We start from the raw sequence: 20,081 nt of genomic DNA, 5'->3' as shown, positions 1-20,081 counted from the left end.
GCCTCTCAGTTCATGCCTGCCTGGGTGCCAAGAGGCATTGCTGGGGTAGGGGGTTCCCTGTCCCTAGGCTGTCCCCACCCAGCACAGCTCCGCCCCTCATCTCCTCAACTTGACTCATCCTTTCTAGAGCCCCAAGGCTGTGGGTGGCTGTGGAAGCCTCTGTTGAGCACCTCCTCCCCAGAACCGACCTGGCCCAGCTGTCCATGGAGGCCTCCTCAGACAGTGGGGGAACATATCCCTGGAGTCTGAGGGCCAGGATGTGGGCAGCAGGACCAGACCTTGCACCCTCCACCACCTCCATTTTCTCCAGTGGCTTTCCAGAAGGCTTGCTGGTGGCTATCAGGCCTGCCTGGGCAGCAGGAACCCCTACAGGGAGAATGGGGGCACCCCAGGCTCTAGGACTGCAGACCCTGCTGTACCTACTCTGGCCATTCTAGATCAGCCGTTGGCCAGGCCTGACTTCAGGCTGGAGTGCCTTAGCTCCCCCAGTTCCTGGCCCCGAGTAGATTCCCCTGCCACAGGAGAAATGACAACTGCTTTGCCTTGGGTGGGGGTTGCTGCTGGGACTTGGCTTGTCGAGCTGCTCCGCCCTGGAAGAAGTTAGCTCTCTTACAAACGGGACACAGGGACACTCCAGCGAAACGCAGCAACGTGCCCCCAGGGCTGCTGAGGCCTCCACTCCCAGCGCTGGGCCTGAATCTGCCCCAACCGAGTTGCGAGTAAGTAGCGAGTAGCAGCAGTGGCAGTTTCGGGAAGACGCACCCCAGACGCCCCAAGCGCCTCCTGCGGCGCAGGCCCAGACCTGGATACATAAGCCCGACACTCCAGCTTCTATCAAGAGTGGCATTTATTCTCCTCGTGGAGGTGCGGCGCTCCGGGGAGCTGGTGCTATTGTGCTTAGGAAGGAGGTCTGTCCGTCCGTCCGTCTGTCCGGCCGGCCCGGCCCCAAACGGGGGCGGAAGAGAGGCGCGGCCCGAGTAAAAATCCCGGCCAGTTCCGGGTGGGAGTATGTACAAGGCGGCGGGGCGCAGGCGGGGGTGGGGGCGAGGCGGGCCGGTGGCCGCAGCCCCCACCCGAGGGCCCCGCATCTCGGGCCCTACTCGTAGAATCAGTACAAAATAGGTGCTACCTAAACGTTCCTTCTACCTGAATTCGCTAAGTCGGTTATTGTGCTGCTTAGTTATGGGGGCGGGAGGGGGCCCATGGCTTTCCACGGCGGCGGGGTGTGGGAAGAAGCGGGAGACCCTGGCCAGCCCACGGCCCTCCGGCCTTCTCCTTAGGTAGGTAGACAGGCATGGGGGGTAGGGTGGGGCACCTGTGTGTGCGTGTGCATGCGGGTGTGCCCGGCACAGGCGGGCAGACCCCGGCTTGAGAGCTGTGTGGGTACAGAGCTGGGATGTGGGGGCTGGGACGTGGGCCCTGCTCTGCTGGGCCCTCGGATCCGCCGCTGCGGTGTAGCACGGGGATGGGGCTGGCCAGGTCATACGCTCCAGCGGGCACCTTTCCGTTTAGCCTGGGGCCCTGGACCAACACGGCAGAACCAGTAGCCAGAGGATGGAAGAACTGGGAGTAGGTATGGGCGGCCCTGGTGGTGCTGGGCCTTGGCCTCAGGTCCGTGCCACCCGAGCTGAGAACGCCAGGCCCAAGTCAAAGGCAGAGCAGGACTGCGCCCAACAATGGACTGGGGTGGGGTGCTGGGGTGGGGAGGAGGGGAGGTGCGAGGTTGGGTCTAAGGACCGGGCCTCTCTTTCTGCATCTACAGCCTTCCCTGGCGCACCCAAGCCCGTCACACCCGTCACGTATATGCACACCTCGGCTGTCGCCGCGGCCCTGGCCCATAGTAGGTACCAAATGAACGGTAGGTAGGTGATGGACGACTGAAGAAGGGGTCTTAGGGGCAATTACACCGCCCTTGCCCCTGGAACCATTACACCGCCGGGCTCTGCCGTGGGAGGGTGGGGGGGACAGGGAGTAGGAGGGGGAAGAAAATCTGCGCGTCCGGCCCCGCGCAGTGTCCCTGATCTAGGGGCCTATGGGGTGGGTAGGGCAGGGGGATACCTGATTCTCAGTAACTCTAGAGGCGGCGGCAGCTTCGCATGCAGTGCGCATTATTGCTCTATAGTCGGCATCGGACTAACTAAGAGGGGGGGAGGAGCGGGCAGCCCCGGGAAGGGACGGGAGGAGGGTTGGGGCTGCATGCAGTGACGTCACAAAGGCGACGGCCAATGGGGCGGGCCCTTGGGGCGGGGTCGCCGCCGAGGCTTTGGCATAGACGGGCGAAAGTTGGCAACAGTGGGGGCGGGGCCTGAGGCTCGGGGGAGGGGCCGGCCTCTGAGAGGCGGGGCCCAGGTGGAGGCGGGTTCAGGGGCGGGGAAAGTGATCCTGGACATCCCAAGCCCCGGGCGTCGGCGGGAAGGTTGGGGCCTCAGCGCCCCTTCCCTGACCCGAGTGCAATCCGTTCATAAATAAAACGTACAAATACAGAAAGAAAGAAACCCGACGCATCCGCAACCCCCCCAGGGGGCTTTACCCGCAAAGCGAATACAGAGAGGTGTGTAGAGGGGTCGTGCCCAGGCCTGCCTGCCGGGCCCCAGGAATCCGTCCTCCAACACCGAATGCCCGGGTATGAGGGAGGGGGCCCCGGGGCAGGGCAGGAACGGGGTCTGAGGAGGTCGGATAAGTCCATGCGATTCGATATGCGTCATTATATTCGTTATGGAGGACAGAGCCCGGGAAGCTGGGCTGGAAGAATTCGGATTTGGCAGAGGATGCGAGGCGGAAGAGCGGCTCGGACTGAGGCCCCAGAAGGAACCCGAGGGGAAGGGGTGCCGCTGTCCGCCCCCCTCCCCGATCCCCAACGTGTCTAACACTCCGGGGGTTCAGGTAAGACTGAGGAGAAGAGTCGCCTCTGCAGGCCACCCTCCTGCTCCTCCCCGGGTCTGCTGCCGGGGAGGGACCGGCTCCCTGGCCGTCTAGGCCGCAGGCCTGGCCCTGGAAGGCTTGGGAAGGGGTGGGGAAGACCTGAGTCTCTGCGACGCGATCCAGGGGCGCAGAGGAGGGAGGAGGGGACGCTCCCTACCTCACCCCACCCCCGTCTTCAGAAACCTAACTCGGAGATGAGGTTCGATCCTGGGTCTCCTCGACCCTATTGCTGGGAAAAAGCCTGGGGCACCCTGGAGGGGAAGGGAGGGGGCTCGGGGTGGGTCTCCCCTCGGGACCCTATTGCTTGAAGGGGCCGCCAAGGCCCCCGGCGGGCGGGGCCGGGCCCCCTCCCCCTATTGCTGTGAGGAGGGGCCCACCCTCCGGCCCCTCCGCCCGAGCGCCCGCGGAGCCTTCCATGGGGGCCCGTATTGCTGACAGCCGACCCGGTTCACGGAGGCACCGCCGCCCTAGGCCTGCACCGGGCTGAGCTGCGGCGGCGCAGCGGGCGCCGGGGCCGCGGAGCCACCGCCGCTGGCGCCACCCTTGAAGCAGGCCGACTCGTAGTGCTTGTTAAGATAGGACTTGAGCGCGAAGCTCTTCTTGCAGCGCTTGCACTGGAAGTGCTTGAAGGCCGAGTGCGTCTGCATGTGCGCGCGCAGGTTGGAGCGGTCAGCGAAGGCCTTGCCGCAGTGCGCGCAGCCGAAGGGCTTCTCGCCGGTGTGGGAGCGCATGTGGCCCTGCAGCAGCCAGGGCCTGGAGAAGGCCTTGCCGCACACGCCGCACTTGTGGCGCAGGTCGTGCGTGAGCAGGTGCATTGCCATGGCCGGCATGGACACGTACACCTTGCCGCACGTCGGGCAGCGCCGCGCCAGCTGACTGTCCAGGCTGCGGTGCGTCTGCTTGTGGCGGCTCAGGTTCGACGACGTAGCGTACGTCTTGCCGCACTCGCCGCAAGCGTGCCGGCCATTGGCGCTGCCCGCCCCAGGCCCCGCGCGCGCCTCGGAGCCCGACCCCGCGCGCGCGCCGCCCCGGCCCCCTGCCCCTGGCCCTGCAACACGCGCTCCCGCCCCGGCTCCACCTCCGCCGTCGCCGTCGGGGGCCGCAGCCGAGGCCGTTGAGGGAGGGGCGGCGGCGTTGGCATGAGCGTGGGCGGCCTTACGACGCGAGCGCCCGTCGGTGATGAAGAAGGCGTCAGCCGCGTAGCCCTCGCTGACGGCCGCGTCGCCGTTGATGTAGCCGCCCGCGGCTGTGGCCAGCTCCGGGCGCGGGGTGGGCGGCGGCGCCGAGCCCGCGGCCGCCGGGCCCAGCTCTCCCCGCACGGCCGCAGCGTACATGGGCTCCGGGGACGGCCCTTTAAGCAAGGCCGCCTCGGCGTCGCCATCGTAGACGGAGGCGGGCCCCGCGTAGTCGTTGAGGTATCCTGAGGGCCGAGGCAGACAGACAGAAAGACAGCGGGAAAGGAACCGGGCAGCGGGCGAGACACACACGGGTGGGCGGCGGGAGACACCGGGGTCCGGGAAGGAGGAAACAGGGAGAAGGACAAAGGGGAAGGGGCCAGGGACCGTGGGGCAGGGAGGATGGAGGCGGCAGGGAGGGGAAGAGGAGAGGAGGAGAGATGAGACAGAGCCCGGCCCGACTCCGCCCCCGCCGCCTGTCCACCCCACCCTCGCAGGGAGAGGAAAGAGGCGCATCTTCGGGCGCGGCTGCCCCTCTTCCGCCGAGCCTCAAGGTCAGGGGGGAGGGGCGGCGCTTCCACCTCCCTCCCCCACCCCCTCGGGTTCTCCCCACTTCAGCAGTTTTCCCTGATTATGCAACACACTGCAGACCCGCCGCGCACAAAGCCCAGACTGCCCGCCCAGGGACCCCATCACTGCTGCCTTTCGGGGTTCCCACCGGCTCTTCCCCTGGGCCCCTGGATCCCGTGCCCAGCCTTGATACTGCCCGTCTCTGGTCCTCTAAGTCCCCCGACAAGCACTGGAGACTTGTACCTCCCTCAGCTCCTTGAGCCCTCACTGGCACCACCCTGTCATCTCCCAGGTCTCCTACTCACAGGTCTTGACCCCTTCTGATTCCAGCCCTATCTCCCTCCATCCACTCTGCTTCTCCCCCCCACCCCCCGCGCCACTCCCTTCAGTCATCCTGCATCCTTGGGGTCCCACCTTCTTCCACACTGCCCCTTCCCCCAGGCCCTAACCCCTAAGAGAGCCTTCCCCAGCCCCAAGACAGGTGACCAGGGAGACGCTGTATTGGAGAGAGTGCCAGGGCGTCCACCAGGAGACACCTTCACAGAGACAGGCTGAGGGCAGGCAACATCATGCATGCCAGTAACTGCAGTTGTTCTCAAGGCACAAGATGGATCTCACAACCTCAGAGTCACAAATGTACAGCCCACACGATGCAGGCTCTGGCTTATTCAGGGTTACATCCAGCCACCATCAGCCCTGGAGTCCCCTCACAGGGTGGGCTGCACGCCGATTCTGGCATACACCACCTACTCATGCAGGGTCACACATGCAACCCCCCGGACATACTCTCAGCCGGGGTCGCCAGTCACATGGGTGCACAGCGGCCTGAGTCACATGGTCCCATGTAGTGGCACACAGGCAGGCACACTCATACAGGGTCACACACAAGCGCACACAGTCACATGGCCACACGCAGTCACATGGGCGCACACAGGCTCACACACAGGCTCACGCTCCTGCAGGTCACACTTGTTCTGCTACCTCATGTTGCTGGCTTTTCCGGCCCCCATGCCTGCATGCTAACAGTTGTCCTTGAACTTGGGCACCTTTACACAAAGAGCCTCCCCGTCTCCAGTGCTGTGGACCTCCCCTGCCCACAGCCCATCTGCCCACATCCCTGACCCTGGCTTCAGGGAAGATACTGCTGCTGCCTCTGCTGGTACTTTCACCCTCACAGGTGGGCGGCCCCCACTGGACCCCATGCCTATGCTCTGGAGTTCACAGCACTCCTCTGCTGGCCGTAGCAAGCAGACCTGGAGGTGTCACCAAAGAGAAGAGGGTACTGAGGCAAGCCCAGGTTTCTGGGTGTGGGTCTGCATGCACAGCTAGTTCCTGTCATGCCAGCAGGTGTCTGTGCAGCTGTTTGTCCTAGCATGGCTCATGGGGTGGGTCAGTGTATACCTCCTGTTTCTAACCCCTGTCCCCCACCCTCTCTCCTGCACTGATGCTCCCTGCCCAGCCTTGGACTGGTTCTGGCCTGTCTCTGCTTTCCCATTTCCCCACCTCCCATCTCCATCCGCCTCCATGGTCGGGTTCCAGCCACCACCTCCTGCTGATCTGGTTCCCAAGGGTCTATTTCCTGGGGCCTCTGCCCCCTTCACCCCCACACTCTGGCCCTCCACTCCTTCCAGCGTTTCCCAGGGCTCCTCGCCGCCCCCAGCCTCAGCCCAGCTCTCACCTTTCTCGTGCAGTCGCACTCCGAGGGCGCTGCGGGCGCGCCCGTAGGAGCTCTCGAGGTCTGCCGAGGAGAACGTGTCAAGTTTGACCTTCTTGACCAGGAAGGACCTGGGCATGATTCCTGCGGGGCTCCGGCGCTGCGGGCCTGCGGAGCTGGGTCGCGGGGGGGCAGCTGCCGCGGCGAGGCCCCGTCACCATCCGAGGAGCAGCTGAGGCAGCACGGGTCCCCACTCCGGCCTTTGGATGCTGCCGCACAAGTGCCGTCCTCTCTCCTCACGCCTGTCTGCGCTTCCTCCTCTGCTCCTCCGGATTCTCTTCTGCTTCCTTCTCTCTTTTCTCTTCTCTTCTCTTCCCTCCTTTCCTTCCTTCCTTCCTTCTTTCCTTCTTTCCTTCCTTCCTTCCTTCCTTCCTTCTTTCCTTCCTTCCTTCTTTCCTTCCTTCCTTCCCTCCTCTGGTCCCGGCTTCCCAGCCCGCAGTGCCGCCCCTGGACAGGCGGGGGAGGAGGCTGGGGGGGCGGGAGGGGGGAGCGGCTCCGTCCCGGGCCCGGAGGCTGCGAGTGGGTGCAGGGCTGGCCCGGCTCCGCGGCCCCCTTCCCTCCCCCCCGCCGCCGCGGCGGAGCCTCAGTCAGCGACCCCCCATGCCCCCGGGGGTGGCGGCGCCGGGACCGGAGAACGCGGCGGCGGGAGCGCCGGCAGTTTCAGCACCGCGGCCAGCGCCGGCCCGGCCAGCACCTCGGCCAGCGACCGGGCGCGCTCTGCCGGCGCAGGCAGCGAGGGGCGGGCCGCGGGGGCTCGGCCGCCGGGCGGGGGTCCTCGGCGGGGGTCTCTGGGAGGCTTGCTTTATTGTTCTGCAGCCGGAGCGAGCGGCGGCGGCGGCGGCGGCGGCGGCGGGCGGGGGGCGGGGGTCCTCGGGGGGAGGGGTGCGCAGGGAGGGCGGGCCCAGGGAAGGGGGAGGGTGGGAAGGGGGCTCCGGGGGCGGGGCTCGGCGCTCGGACAGCTCCTGGGGCCGGCCTTCTGCGCCCGCGGCCGCCTCTGCCTACAGCCGGGCCCAGCCTCTGGCTTTTAAAGCCCTGGAGCTGCGGAAGGGGGAGGGGGCAGGACGGCGGAAATGGCTTCGCTGGGACAGGCTCGGCCAGGGTCTCCAGGGAAGGGTCCTGGGGATGCTGCGGCCCCTGCATTGTGCAGTTCCCCCGAGCGACTCCGGGAATGGAGGACCAGCGCTCCGCAGCATTGTCAGGCGTTGGGGGAGAGGTGGAAATAGGCCTGGGACCCACGAACCCCGAACTTGAGATATTTCGAGAAGGAACGCAGGGCGGACCCCAGTTGGTCGGGCCTGTCTAGCTACCGGGTGTGGAAGCCCGGGATCTGCGGGGGCGGATGGGGAGGCGGGAGGCGAGGGAGCGAATGCTGAGGCAGCGGAAGCGCAGTATGGAAGGGCTACGCGCGCCCTATGCCGCAGTGTCTCCCCGCCAGCCGGTCACCCGGGTTGACCCCGTGCCCGCTGGGGAGGCCTCCCTCCACCCTGACTCTCTCCTAAGGGGCGGATGTGGAGCGCAGCGGCGACGCAGCCAGCGGGTTGTGGAGGGGGAGAGGGGCTGCCATGCCCTTGCTCCAGAAATTCGGCTTCATTCGTGGTTTTCCGCCCGTCCGCGCGGCTGCAGCTCCCCCCGGCGGCCCCGCAACCAGGCGGATAACCCTTCCTGCGGCCGCCCGCCCAGAGTTTGCAGCCCCCATGACGTAAGGCCCAGCGGCCAATGGCGGGGCGCGATGGTGCGGGGGGTTCCGGGCCGCACAATGGACGCGCGTGGGGACATGTGTCCCCAATTAGGGCCTGGCGCCGCCATTGTCCCCTCCCCCGCCCCGTCCGGTGGTTCGGGTCTCCACGCTCGGAGCGCGCCCCCACGCGGCCCGCTGTCGCGGGGGGACCAAGGTCGCAGGGGTGGTTCCGGGGATTGTCCGTGAGCGCGTGCAAGGAGGGGGCGCGTGCACCCGTCGCTGCACGCGGTGACCTTGTGCGGGGCGGCACGGCGGGCCCGCGGACACCGCCAGGGAGCGCGCGGCGGGCAGGCCATCCGGGGACGCGCGTGCGGGGACGTGCCGGGAGTGCTGAGCTCAGCGCCCCGCCGCCGCCTGCCCGGCGCCCCGCCTCCTCCCGCATCTCCGCCGGGGAGCTGAGCGAGGGTGGGTGTGAGCGAGCCGGCCCGGCGCTGGGACGCTGCGGAGACCACAGGCCGGCTTTGTGCCAGCGGCCCCGGACGTGGCAGCGGCGGGATATTCATCTTGCGTGGCAGTTGATCCCTAGGGGCGGGGGTGGGGCGCGGTCGCCCCCTTATCGCAGAGTCGCAGCCGGCGAGGCCCGCAGTGGGGGCGGGGAGGGGATCCCCCTACGCCGAGCCGCTGGTCCCTTCTCCCTCCCAGGGGGGCCGGGCCGAGGCGCAGCCGGAGGCTCGGGGCCAATTAGCATTTTGATTGCGGGACTGGGGGGCCCATCTGGACCGAGGCCTAATTACCGGGCGAACCCTCCAGGCGCCTGCGGGGCGTGCCAGTTGCAGTCCCTTTACCCCATGCTCCCTGCCTCCTCCCGGACAATCCCCCTTTCTGCTTGCTCCCTGCGTTAGTCCCAGTCACCCGGTCGGTCTCTCCCTGTACTTGAGTTCCCCTGGCCCCTTCCGCTCCCCTACCCTGTCCTCCTGCCCTAGTCTTTTGTCCCCCTCGTCACCTGTGTCCTCCGTTGCCCTTCAGTCTTCCCCATGTCTCTATCCGCTGGATGTCCACGTCCCTGCCTCTCTCTGCCCCCAACCCTCTTGACAGACGAGGCTTCAGAGCTCGGACATATGTGTCCCATGGCCCAGCGCTCCCGAGGGGACCATTCGGGCCCTTGCTCCAGCTCCAGCTCTGGAGGAGCTCTCAAGCCCTCCGGGCAGAGGCAGGGAGAGGCAGCTGGGCCCAGGCCATGGCCATCAGTACGCAGCAGCTGGGATGGCCAGCGCACAGGCTCAATTACTGGGACCTCAAACTTGACACCCCCAATCCCAAGGTCCCTGTTCCCCAGTTCTGGGGTCCAGGAAGGAGAGGCTGGGGAAGGACAATTGGCGATTCTCCCGCTTTTGGAAAGTTTCAGCCTTCCTCTACTGGAGGCCGTCCTGAGTCTCTTCCACTGAGAGCTGGAGGCGTGGGGGGCTTTTGTTGCAGGAGAGGAGAGGGGTCTCCAGGCAAGTCCACTTCGGCCCCCAGCAAACCAAGCTAGGTGCATGACACTTCAGTGCTCTGGACACACACCACCTGCGCTTGGCCTCCCCACCTCACCCCACGGAGCCTCTCAACTTCAGGGACTCTGTTCCTGTTTCAGGGTGCATCTCTGGGCCCAGCCAGTATCCATGTGCGACGGGAGCGATGCAGTGTTAGCTCTATGTTCCTCTGCCACCTCCAGCTCTGGGCAGGTCCCATGTTGCTGAAAGAACAGACTTGAAGGGAGAGACTCCCAGTGTTGTGTCCCTAGCACCCTGCCCCCAGCAGAGCCAGGAGCCCTGTGTGTGCCTGTGGTCACCTTCTCACCATGTCCTTCTGCCCTGGGGGGGCCCCAGCCCAGCATAGAAGGTCCACTCCTGGACATCTCCTCCCCTGGCCGCCAGGATGCCACTGTGGCTAGGAGCCTCCTTTGGTCTGGCTCCTTGGCACCCCAACAGCCCCAGCTTTCTCTTCTACAGAATGGGGGATGGGATGTCTTGCCTTCCTGGACATCAGTTGTTGTCCTGGGTGCATAGTGGGTGGCCATGGCCTGCTGGTTCTGGCTCAACCCCCAGGTTCCCGGCTCTGAGATGGGGACTCAGGGCTCTGTGCAGCCCCTCCCCACCTGCAGCTCAGGATTCAAAAGTCACTGCAACCTTGAAGCTTCCCTTGCAGTGCTGGGGTCCTGCCCTCCCAGCCACGGCAGGGTCTGCCCGCCTCCAGGCTTCATCAGTTAACAAGGACTGGGAGATGTGGATATGCCTGGAGTCGTTTCTGCCTTCACCTTACAAACCGGTATGAACTAATCTGTGCTCTGCAGGGCTTGTTCAAGGGAGGGGCGGCAGACGCAGGCTTCTGTGCTCCTGGCCTCCATGGTCCAGCCCAGGACACAGACACTAACCGGAAAGATGCGTGGACCAGGTGATAGCTTGATGAGAGCAGGAGGAGCAGGACTGGGGTGGAGACAGGCAGGGAGGTCTGCTGAGACTCAAGCTTACTGGAGGCAACAACCTGTGCAAAGGTCATGAGGCCATCGTGGGGTGTGTGGGTGGAAGCCCTAGGCCAGAGAAGGATGGGTGCATGAAGGGGCAGCAGTAACAGATTAAGGCAGGAGAGGAAGAAAGGGACAGACCAGCCCTGAGAGGTGGCTGTGGGCTTTGGCCTCTATTCCAGAGGAGATGGGGTTGTATGTCTTTGAGGAGCAACAGGGAGGCCAGTGGGGGTAAGCATGGAGTTAGGTTTACTCAGAGTTGGGTTTTTGCCAGAGGAGCTACTGAGAAGGGCATCTGAGTCAAGGGTATATGCAAAGGAGGGGTGGCAATGCTTGTGGAATCTAAACCTAGTGAGGAGGGGTGCAGACAGAGTGTGAGGCTCTGGGATGCTGGAGTCAGGTTTGTAGGAGTGAGCTGGGAAGGGGGTGATGGTGAGAGAACAGGGTGTTGGATTGATATGCCTAAGTGGGGTGGGGGAGAATTACTGGTGGTGACAGGATCCAGAGTGTAACTGGGGCAGAGGACGAGGTCATTGGCAGGAGGAAGAGGTCGAGACTGGGGCAGGGAGTTGCAGGATGGTCCACGAGAACAGAGACCACCAGGAATTCAGACCTGACACAGTGATGGGGGCGATGCCCAGCACAGAGGCTGGTGGGATGGTTGGTGCAGCTGATGGCTCATGTCAGCTTGGACTCTTGGGGAGAGGGTGTGGGTGCCCCACTTGCAGGCCAGGGAGGTGAGGTGGGGAGAGAAGAAGCAGGGGAGCCCGTTCCTGCCAGGGCAGGAGGCAAACCTGGTCCCTGTTGGGTGGGACAGTTAAACCATAGCGACTGAAAATGTCTACTTGAAAAAGTCAAGGCAAAACCAGGAGCAGAGGATTTGTTTGCACTGAACACAACACGCGGGCATTGTGAATCACAGGCACGAGTGAGCTTTTCACAGAACACAGATGCTGAGACCCAAGGGGCTAACCTGTGGTTGACCACACAGGAATGCAACCTCACTAGGAAAGACATGAAAACTAAACGAGAGAATGCAAATTCAGGTTGTTTGGGGTTTTTAAAAACTTTTTATTATAGGAAATAGCTACACACCAAAGTGCAGAGACTGAGATAGTGACAATTTCCTGTGTTGCCAAGGACCAGCTCAAGCCAGTCGGGTTTCCATTCTGTCCCCCTCCTTTCCCAAGTCCCAGACACCATGTCTCTAAATGCCACATTTCTCTTAGTAAATAAAGACAACTGAGAGTGAACGGGGCCTGCAGGTGTGTAGGGAGCCCCAGCCTCCCGTGCTGAGTCCGCCCAGACGGAGCTGGGGCGCGATTGGGTGCTGCCCCCTCTTAATTCAAGTAGAGTGTCCTGTGCCCAGGGTCTCCAGCTGGCCATCAGAGAGACTAGCAGTACCCAGACGGCCCAGGCCCACATTGCTCCAGGGGTCCAACTGCCTGGCCTGTACAGACGCTCAGCCTCGTTTTATTTGGAGCATGAGATGTAATTTCCATACAGTAAAATGCCTTCCGTGTAGCGTTCGTCAATTTTAACAAATGCATTTGCTCTCATAACCCACACTCCATCAAGACACAAGACACTTCCTTCCCCCTACAGGACAGTTCTGGGGGGGGGGGCGTTAAAGGAGACACCAGAGGGGAGTTGGAGGGGCAGGAGGATGATCCCTGGGGGAGGAGAGGAGAAGGAGGAGGGTGACCAGCAGATGGCAGGGCCAGCGTGGGCCACTGGAGGAGACTGCAGCCGGTGAAGCTTGGCATGGGGTGGGCTGGCCACCTCGGAGCTTCTACCCCAGTGCAACCTTCCCTCCCTTCCCTCCCAGGGGGTTGCACACTTTCAACATTTGCTCTGGAACTTTGTCCCCCATGGTCTCAGAGCGCTCCCCCGACCCCACCCCCACCCCCGTCCCTGCCTGCTGTGTCCCAGAGAGAGGTCCACACTTGCGCCCTCCTACCTGGCAGCCCTCTACCTTCTCATTCTCACAGGAAACGGGCCCTGAGGACCCCAGTTCCTCACCAAGCACAGCTGGTCAGCTGTCTGAACTCTAGGTGGCTCCTTTGCCACCCCCACTGCCACTCCTAGGGCTTTGCTTCCTGGGGACATGTGACACATTGCCCGTACCGCCCTCCAAGGGAAGACTTGCTGCCCCATTGCTCTGAGTGAATACCCTGCTGTCAGAGGCTGCAGGAGCTGCCCCAGCACACGTCGCAGGCACCTAGCGGTGGCCTGCATCTGATGACTGGCCAATGCAGGAGTGAAAGGCCTGGCCCTTTGGGTACAGAACACCTCTGGCGGGCCTTTCACTGCAGAGCTGTCGTGGGTGCCGGGGTGGGCCCTGACACTCCTGATCCCTCTTCCCTCCCCAGCGCTGATCACAGTGGCACGTCCTGCCCACTGCTGCCTCTGAGCCTCCTCAGAGAACCAGGCCTGTGGGAATCGGGGTCAGAAATGGTCTGAGAAGGCACGCAGCAGGGGCTTGGGCAGGCTTGCTCACCGCCTGGCTGGCACTGAGGGCCCATCTGCTGTGCGTGGAGCACAGAGGGCCCAGGGCACAAGGCCAAAGTCCAGTTGTTACAACTTTCCTGTGGTGAGCTGGGATCACACAGCAGGAAGGGGACAGACCAGCTGCTTCATTGTGCCAGGTGTGTGGAAATTGCAGGGTGACAGTGCAGTGGGGATAGTGGGGTGGGGTGGCTGCGCTCAGTTCCACTGAAGCTTGGAAGAAAGAATAATGAAAGGTTGAGAGCGACCCCTGAGAGGGGGAAACAGACAAGGTGCCTGGAGAGAGTGACCAGGCGGACAACCCAAGTGAGAGGGTTCAACCCAAGTTCAGAAATGGAGCTGGGTGTGTCTGGAGGGCAAGGGTGGCCAGAGTCCGCAGGACAGAGCACCAGAGAGGAGAGCAGAGCCCAGAGGTCCCCTCAAGCATTCTGTGGAGTGCTAGTCAGTGCCTGAGTGCGAGGAAAGTTCTGGAGTCTGGGGAAAGAGCCACCTGGAAGGATGTGAAGGAACAAGGTCTGTAGCTCACACAGGGCTGAGAAACTCAGGCCCAGGTGTCAGCTTGAGCACTCAGGTTGGCTCTATTCACAGAAGTCAAAACTAACAGGAGGGGAAACCCTTCCCTGAGGCCTCCTTGCAAAGCTTGAAAGCAAAACCCAAACGGACCACTCTGTTTCCTAGCAACTGGAACTGCATCGCAGAACCCATCCCAGGGTCATTTGTAGGAAGACAGAACCATCTTGAACCCAACAATGTAAGACTCATGTCTGGGCACCAAGGGAAAACTTACGAGGGATTCTTGGAGCAGGAAAACACTGCCCACAATGAGGAGAAGACTCAGCCATCAGAACTGAGCCAGAGTGACACAGGTGACAGACTGGGGACAAGGACATTATCACACTGATGGCTATGTCCCCACTGTTGCAGAAGCTAGAGGAAAGATTGAACGTGTTAGTGGAGACATGGAAAGTATAAAAAAGACCCAAGTTGCACTTCTAGAAATGAAAACTGCAACGCCTGAGATATTTAACAAACACACAGGATGGAATTAATGATACTGGATCAGACTCTGCAGAAGGTTTGTGAACTTGAGGACACACTGTTGAAGTGAGCCGAAGGGGAACACAGAGGGAGGCAGACTGATGGGAAAGAACAGAACACTAGAGCTGTGGTGCAGCTTCAAGGGGCCGGAAATACAGGTAATGGGGTCCTGGAAGGGAGGAGAGGTTGGAAAAAACAAATCTGTAGAAGTGATGGCCAAAGAGTTTCCAGGTTTGATGAAAATTATAAGCTTACGGATCCAAGAACTTGGTCAACACCCCCGAAGCACACGTTATGGGAAGAGAGCCACACCGCGGCACATCCTAATCCGGTGATAAAGGGTTATATGAAAAGCGCCAGAGGGAAGGGGAAAACAGCACATTCTGTGTACAAAGGAGCAAAGATAAGGACGAGGACAGGTTTCTCATGGGAATAAAATGAGTGAGCAACCAAGGGGCAGTGTCTTCCAAGTGCTGAAAGCAAAACATCACCGAGAACCCTATGCCCTGTGAAAATGCCTTTCAAAAACGCAGGTCGAATGGACGTTTCAGACATACAAAAGCTGGGAGAGTTCATCACCAGCTCCAAGAAATCCTAAAGGACGTCCTAGGGCATGAAAATCTGGATCTCCACAAAGGAACGAAAAGAAAAGTATGGACATTGTAACTATAAGTGGGTACATATAAAGACTTTGTTTCTTATTATTTAAAAGCTAATCAACTGATTAAGAAACAACAATGTACGTGGGGTTTGCAACATGTATAGAAGTAAAGCTTATAAGCAGACAGCACAGAGCCGTGGAGGGAGGACGGAAGGGTGAGCTATGTCCACCCGTGATGACTGGCACCCCACAGAGCATTAAGTCGTCATGTCTCCTTACTCTCTTGTGGTCTGTGACCATTTCTCAGTCTTTCCTTCTTTTCCATGACCTTGACAGTTCTGAGGAGTGCTGGTCAATTCTGTAGAATGTCCCTCAGTTGTGGTTTATCTGACGTTCTCCTGTGATAAGCCAGGGCTCTGGGTTTGGAGAGGTGGGGTGGCCTCATTGCATCACAGCAGAGGGTACGTAAGTCCGTGTGACTTACCACTGTGATGCTAACCTTGGTCACTCAGTTAAGGTGCTGTCTGTCAGGTTTTTCTACTGCAAAGCTACCATTTGTCCTTTTCCTGCTGAAGATTTTCTGTCCCCGCCCCACTCATGTGCATGTGTGGAGGGAAAGTGAACGTGCACTGAGGACCCCCACAGCTGGCTCACCCAAGGAAGGACACCTGAGAAACCCTGTCTGCACCTGGACCTGACTCGGACAAAGGACCTGGGTTTGAGGCCTGAGCTAAGTGCTGTGATGAAACGAGACACTGCGGTCTTGGGAGGGGCCGGACGGTGCACTGTGGTGGACAGCGTCTATTGGTGGTCAGCCCTTCGGTGTACCCTTCCACAGTGGCACTGGGCTTGGCCAGCTGACTTGCTTGTCCACTGGGATATCTGTGTGAGTGATGCCGGCAGAGGCTTAATGGGACGGCGGTCCCTGGGGGCTTGTGTTCCCGCAACAGTCTCTCTCAGAAACTAGCAGCAACATAATCTGCTGAACGAGACACACCACTTAGAGAGGCCCTGGAGGGTGGGGGTCGACTTGGACATACTGGTCACAGCTGAGCTCCCAGCTGACAGCCCCACGAGCAGCCCCAGCTCCACACATGGAGTGGAGCCACCCAACTGAGTCTGGCCAGCCCACAACATCGTGATAATGAGGAAATCGCCGCTGTTTCAAGCCCTGACATTCAGGCTGGCTACATACGTCACAACGGAGACCTGGAGCTCCTCGTCCTGCACCCGTGGATGCCTGTCCCGCTCTGCGCCTTCCCGGCTCGGGTTCCACACTCCACAATTATCACCACCCGCTCCCCCAGCACACATTCTTATATTGTCCTGGCTTAGACCAAGCTGTCTGCCTACTGCACACCTACACCCAGGCACCAAAACTTTGCTCAAGAAAAATGGGAAATCATACTTCCTGGTCCTTTACATTCCTTCACTAAGAACTCCTGTTCCTAGTCTCTGTTCCTATGACCTCCGGCCCCAATGCCCAGGCCAGAAACCCTGAACCCACTCTGAATTGCTCTCCTTTCCTCCTGTATCCAGCCTGCCAGCAACTCCAGTCTGCTGTGGCCTCAAAATGTAGCTCAGACCCGCCCCTCAGGGGCTGTCCTCTCTGCACCCACCCAAGTCCCAGCTGCCCCTCTCTCCCTGCCCGGTTCCTCTGATATCCCTCCCCAATCCCAGTGCATCTCTGCTCACAACTCCCCAGTGGTCTCCCGTTGTGAAGAGCTACAGGCTCCTGCCTTCCCATCCTGTCCTTCCTGGCCAGCCATTCTCCTTGCTGCTTCCTGAGCGTGTCCCCTTCAGTCCTGCCCTTGACACTTCTTGTCCCCTCTGCCCAGAGCGCCATAAGCCCCACAGCTCTTCATATCAGCCCAAATGCTGCCTCCTTAGAAAGACCTTGCCTGATCCCTTACTAGAGGGACCCCACCCTCCTGGAAGCACAGAAGTTAGCTCTTTAGCCCGTGTCCCCAGAGATCACCAGCTCCAGGACGGCAGTCCCCAACCTGAAGCCTTGCTGACCCATTTGAGCAGCCTCCTTGAGCCGCAGGGGTTGGCATGCCCTTCTAACCCCTGTCCAAAGCTGACAGGCAGCCTGGGTGTCCTGGGTCTGGCTCAGCCCCATGGCACTCACCCAGCCAGCCCAACCCCTGGCCCTCACCCCACACTCCTCCCCTCCCATCCCCACAGTCCCCCAACCTGTCCCAACCCCTTTACTGCTGGGTTTTTCCCACCCTCCCAAACCCACCCCCCCGGGTAAAAGCTGGGCACTGCCATTCTGGGGACAACTTGAGCCCCATCCTCTGAGGAGCAGGAGGTCCCTGCACTTGTGTCATCAATGACCAGCTCCCTGGGATTGCCTAAAGCAGTTGCAGCAGCCCTTGGACCCTGCCCCAAAGACAGGCACGGGTGCTGCCGGGCCCACTGGGTATGGCCAGCCTTGGGATTAGGAGGCCCCCAGTGAGTGACTCTGAGCTGTGGCTCCAGGCAGGGCAGTTCTGTGGGCACGTGACTGGGGCAGTCGCACAGGGCCCCAAGCTCAGAAGGGCCCACACTTGGCCTCATGGGAATCCTTAATAGTTTTTAGCAAGGGGCCCTGCATTTTCACTTTGCATGGGGCCCTGCAAATTATGCGGCTGATCCTGGTTCCAGGGACACTCAGCTGCCACAATGCACTAAGACCTGGGTCACCAGCATGGCCCTCTCTGACTAGCAGACCCAGGTGGACAGGGCCAGGTGCCACTCCTAGGTCCCAATAGCCCACTGCCTTGTCTGCTCCCACAGCAGCTCCAAGCACCCAGAAGGCAGGAATACCCACCAGACAAGGGGTTCTAGCAGGCACCTGGGAACAAGCTCCAGGGACCGCATGGGTTTACCCCCCAGCACGCCTCCAGCCTGGCCTGGGACTCTGCAGCAGCACCTTTGGAAGTGTCTTACCTCCAGGCACAGGGTGGGTGTGCCCTATCCCACTGCTGATTGGACTAGAAACAGGCACTTGAGCCAGACTGGACCAATCAGGGTCTGAATCCTGGATCCCACTCCTTGGTTGGCTCTTCTGAGGCCAGGTGGGACCAGTTGTTTGCTGCAGGCTGAAAGGGGCAGTGTGTTCTAGGCCTGTCCCGTGACGGGTCCTACCTCCCAGCGCCCTGGAGCTCCTCACCCTAGCTCCCAATGCTACGCTCACCTTCCAACCCCGGCTGGGGGTGTGGGGCGTGGCTCTCAGACGGCCTTCCCAGGCCTTGAGAGGTGTGCACTCCAGGAAGGCCCTGGAGCTGGAACTCGCCCCCACCCCTGCAGAAAAACCACTGCTGGAAGCAAGAGGCAGCTTTACTGAGAGGACATCCAGGGGCGGGTCGAGGTGGGTGGCTGGCTGGAGGTGAGGGAGAATGCGTCCTGGGGGTGAGGGAAGGGGTGGGTTGCCGGCCGCAGCTTCACACGTCTAGGTCAGACTGAGAGCTTGGCTTGTCGTAGGCTTTTGTCTTGCATAGCAAAACTCCTGGGCTCAAGGCGGCCCCCAGCGGCCAGTGGCGGACCACGTGCCGGTAGGACGTGTCTAGGCAGTCGAAGTAGTTAATGTTGAGCTTCCGGGCGATGTGACGGCCCAGAAATTCCATTTGCTGTGGGCGCGGGCAGCAGTGAGCTCCCGTCCGGACAGCAGATGCCCCGCCGCCGCTGCACCCCTGGCCAGCCCTTCCCGTCAGCCCTCCCGCCGCTCCAGCGCAAAGGCCAGGCGGCGGCCCACGTCGTATTCACCCTCTGCCTGTGAAACCCTAAGACCGTAAGCAGTGCTCAGTCATGTTGAACTGAGATGGGGAGAGGAGCGTCTGGGCCTGGGGGGCGCAGAGCGGAACCCACCTCGTAGCGCTCTGACAGGTGCACCAGCACCAGAGGCTCCAACTTGTAGCCGCACAGAACCAGCTGGAAGAAGCACCTTCCGTAGGCTGGCGAGGGGCACGCGCCTCAGCCCCGGGGTTTCAGGGGGCGGGGTTCGGGGGAGGGGCAGCAGGCCGGCTTGCCCGCCCCTCCCGGCTCCCAAGCAGCGTCCCCTTCCCTTGCACACCCTCCCCCGCCCACCGCTGCCGCCCCGTGCGTCACCGTCCGAGCTGCGCGCCAGGCGCACGTAGACCAGGTGCATGGGGCCCTGATACACGGTGCGGCCCTGGATGGAGAAGTGGTACATGCCGCATGTGTGGTCCAGCACCAGGCGGCGCCGCGGCAGCGACGAGATCATGATCCACAGGCCCACGCCCACACCGTACGCCGGGAAGCCCCACGTCTCCTGCTTCTGCACCTGCGGGCGCCGCGGAGCTCTTCTGAGTGGGCTGGGGCGGGGCGCCGACGGTGGGTCGGGCCTCCAGGGGAGGTAGACCGTGGGGGACAGCCTAGGAGCTCAGACCTGGCTCACGATACCGAAGCTGACAAGGAAGAGGCAGACGACGAAGAGCAGCATCCCCTTCCACAGCGTGTCCAGGTAGTACTCGAGCACGAAGACTGGGGGCGGCGCGGCGGGCCCGCATGAGGATAGCCAGCCCTTGCTCGCAGCCGGGTGTGGCAGTGCCAGGGCTCCAAGCGCAGTCAGCGTCCTGCCTGCAGTTTCTGCCGGGCCCCACCGCACCAGACACCAGCTGGCCCCGCCCCCGCCCCAGCCCCGCCCCGTTCAGACCCAGGCCCCGCCCCTGCATGCTGCTTGCTAGGTTCGGTTCTCCCGCCCCTCCCGGTTCAGGTTGCCGGCCCCGCCGCCCGCCGTGCGCACCGTTGGGCTGCTGCTGTGTGAACGGATAGAAGCTGTTGTTCTTGAGGCGCTTGGCCAGGTGGCGCTCGGTGCAAAAGAGTCCTAGGGCCCAGAGCTGGAAGGGCTTGCCATGGGAAGTCGTGGGCGGACCACTGATCCAGCCCTTGGGGGCCTGGGCCTGGGTCAGGCACAGGGGGTCAGCTGGGCGCCTCACCTTCCGTGACCCACTGCCCACAGTCGCACTCCTACCTGGGAGGAGAAAGTCTCCAGGGCTGCGGTCCAGGAAGGAGCTGGAGCTCTCAGGCAACAGGCAAACGGACACCAGGTGGCATTCCAGGCTGAGCTGCGTCTGAGTTCTAGAAGCTCTGGGTGGAGGATTCTAGAAGAGGCTGTACTATTGACCACCCCTTCTCTGAAGAGTCCCCTGGTCAGGCCCCTGAAGTGGGCGTGCACTTCCCTGCTAGTCCCCACCCCACCCACCTGAGGCCCCTTGTACAGCCTGGTTGGGGTCCTTACCTGAAGGTGGGGTGGCGGGATATCCAGGCCTAAGCTGGATTGAAATCTGTAGGCAGGTCCCCCACACCAAACCCTGTGGCTGAGCTGGGCCTTCCCGTCTCCCCACCACATCTGCCCAGACCAGAGC

The 20,081-nt window shown here is 62.1% G+C and overlaps 2 protein-coding genes across 2 annotated transcripts; both read right to left on the bottom strand.

Moving 5' to 3' along the window:
- Positions 1 to 829: 829 nt before the first annotated feature.
- Positions 830 to 8,001, bottom strand: SCRT1 (scratch family transcriptional repressor 1). Its single transcript, XM_074316633.1, has 2 exons — positions 6,346 to 8,001; positions 830 to 4,342 (listed from the first exon to the last, which is right to left on the bottom strand). The coding sequence occupies exons 1-2, from the start codon at positions 6,458 to 6,460 to the stop codon at positions 3,390 to 3,392; spliced, it is 1,068 nt and encodes a 355-aa protein (XP_074172734.1). The 5' UTR covers positions 6,461 to 8,001; the 3' UTR covers positions 830 to 3,389.
- Positions 8,002 to 17,927: 9,926 nt separating this feature from the next.
- Positions 17,928 to 20,065, bottom strand: TMEM249 (transmembrane protein 249). The gene is made up of 6 exons (XM_074316907.1): positions 19,955 to 20,065; positions 19,460 to 19,616; positions 19,103 to 19,197; positions 18,802 to 18,997; positions 18,562 to 18,647; positions 17,928 to 18,323 (listed from the first exon to the last, which is right to left on the bottom strand). Exons 1-6 carry the CDS (start codon positions 20,063 to 20,065, stop codon positions 18,138 to 18,140), a joined length of 831 nt encoding a protein of 276 aa, XP_074173008.1. The 3' UTR covers positions 17,928 to 18,137.
- Positions 20,066 to 20,081: the final 16 nt, after the last annotated feature.

The sequence above is a fragment of the Rhinolophus sinicus genome, linkage group LG12 (assembly GCF_036562045.2).
Source record: "Rhinolophus sinicus isolate RSC01 linkage group LG12, ASM3656204v1, whole genome shotgun sequence".
NCBI lineage: Eukaryota > Metazoa > Chordata > Mammalia > Chiroptera > Rhinolophidae > Rhinolophus > Rhinolophus sinicus.
The sequence above is the reverse complement of the archived record's forward strand: the minus strand, read 5'-3'. Positions and strand labels throughout refer to the sequence as shown.

Excerpts from the sequence above, each read along its gene's own strand:
- SCRT1 (XM_074316633.1), bottom strand. The coding sequence starts at position 6,460 with ATGCCCAGGTCCTTCCTGGTCAAGAAGGTCAAACTTGACACGTTCTCC. Across the intron at positions 4,343-6,345 it reads AGTGCGACTGCACGAGAAAG|GATACCTCAACGACTACGCG; the intron begins GTGAGAGCTGGG and ends CTCGGCCCTCAG.
- TMEM249 (XM_074316907.1), bottom strand. The coding sequence starts at position 20,065 with ATGTGGTGGGGAGACGGGAAGGCCCAGCTCAGCCACAGGGTTTGGTGT. Across the intron at positions 19,198-19,459 it reads CACACAGCAGCAGCCCAACG|TCTTCGTGCTCGAGTACTAC; the intron begins GTGCGCACGGCG and ends CGCCGCCCCCAG. Across the intron at positions 18,648-18,801 it reads CCTGGCGCGCAGCTCGGACG|CCTACGGAAGGTGCTTCTTC; the intron begins GTGACGCACGGG and ends GCCCCTCGCCAG.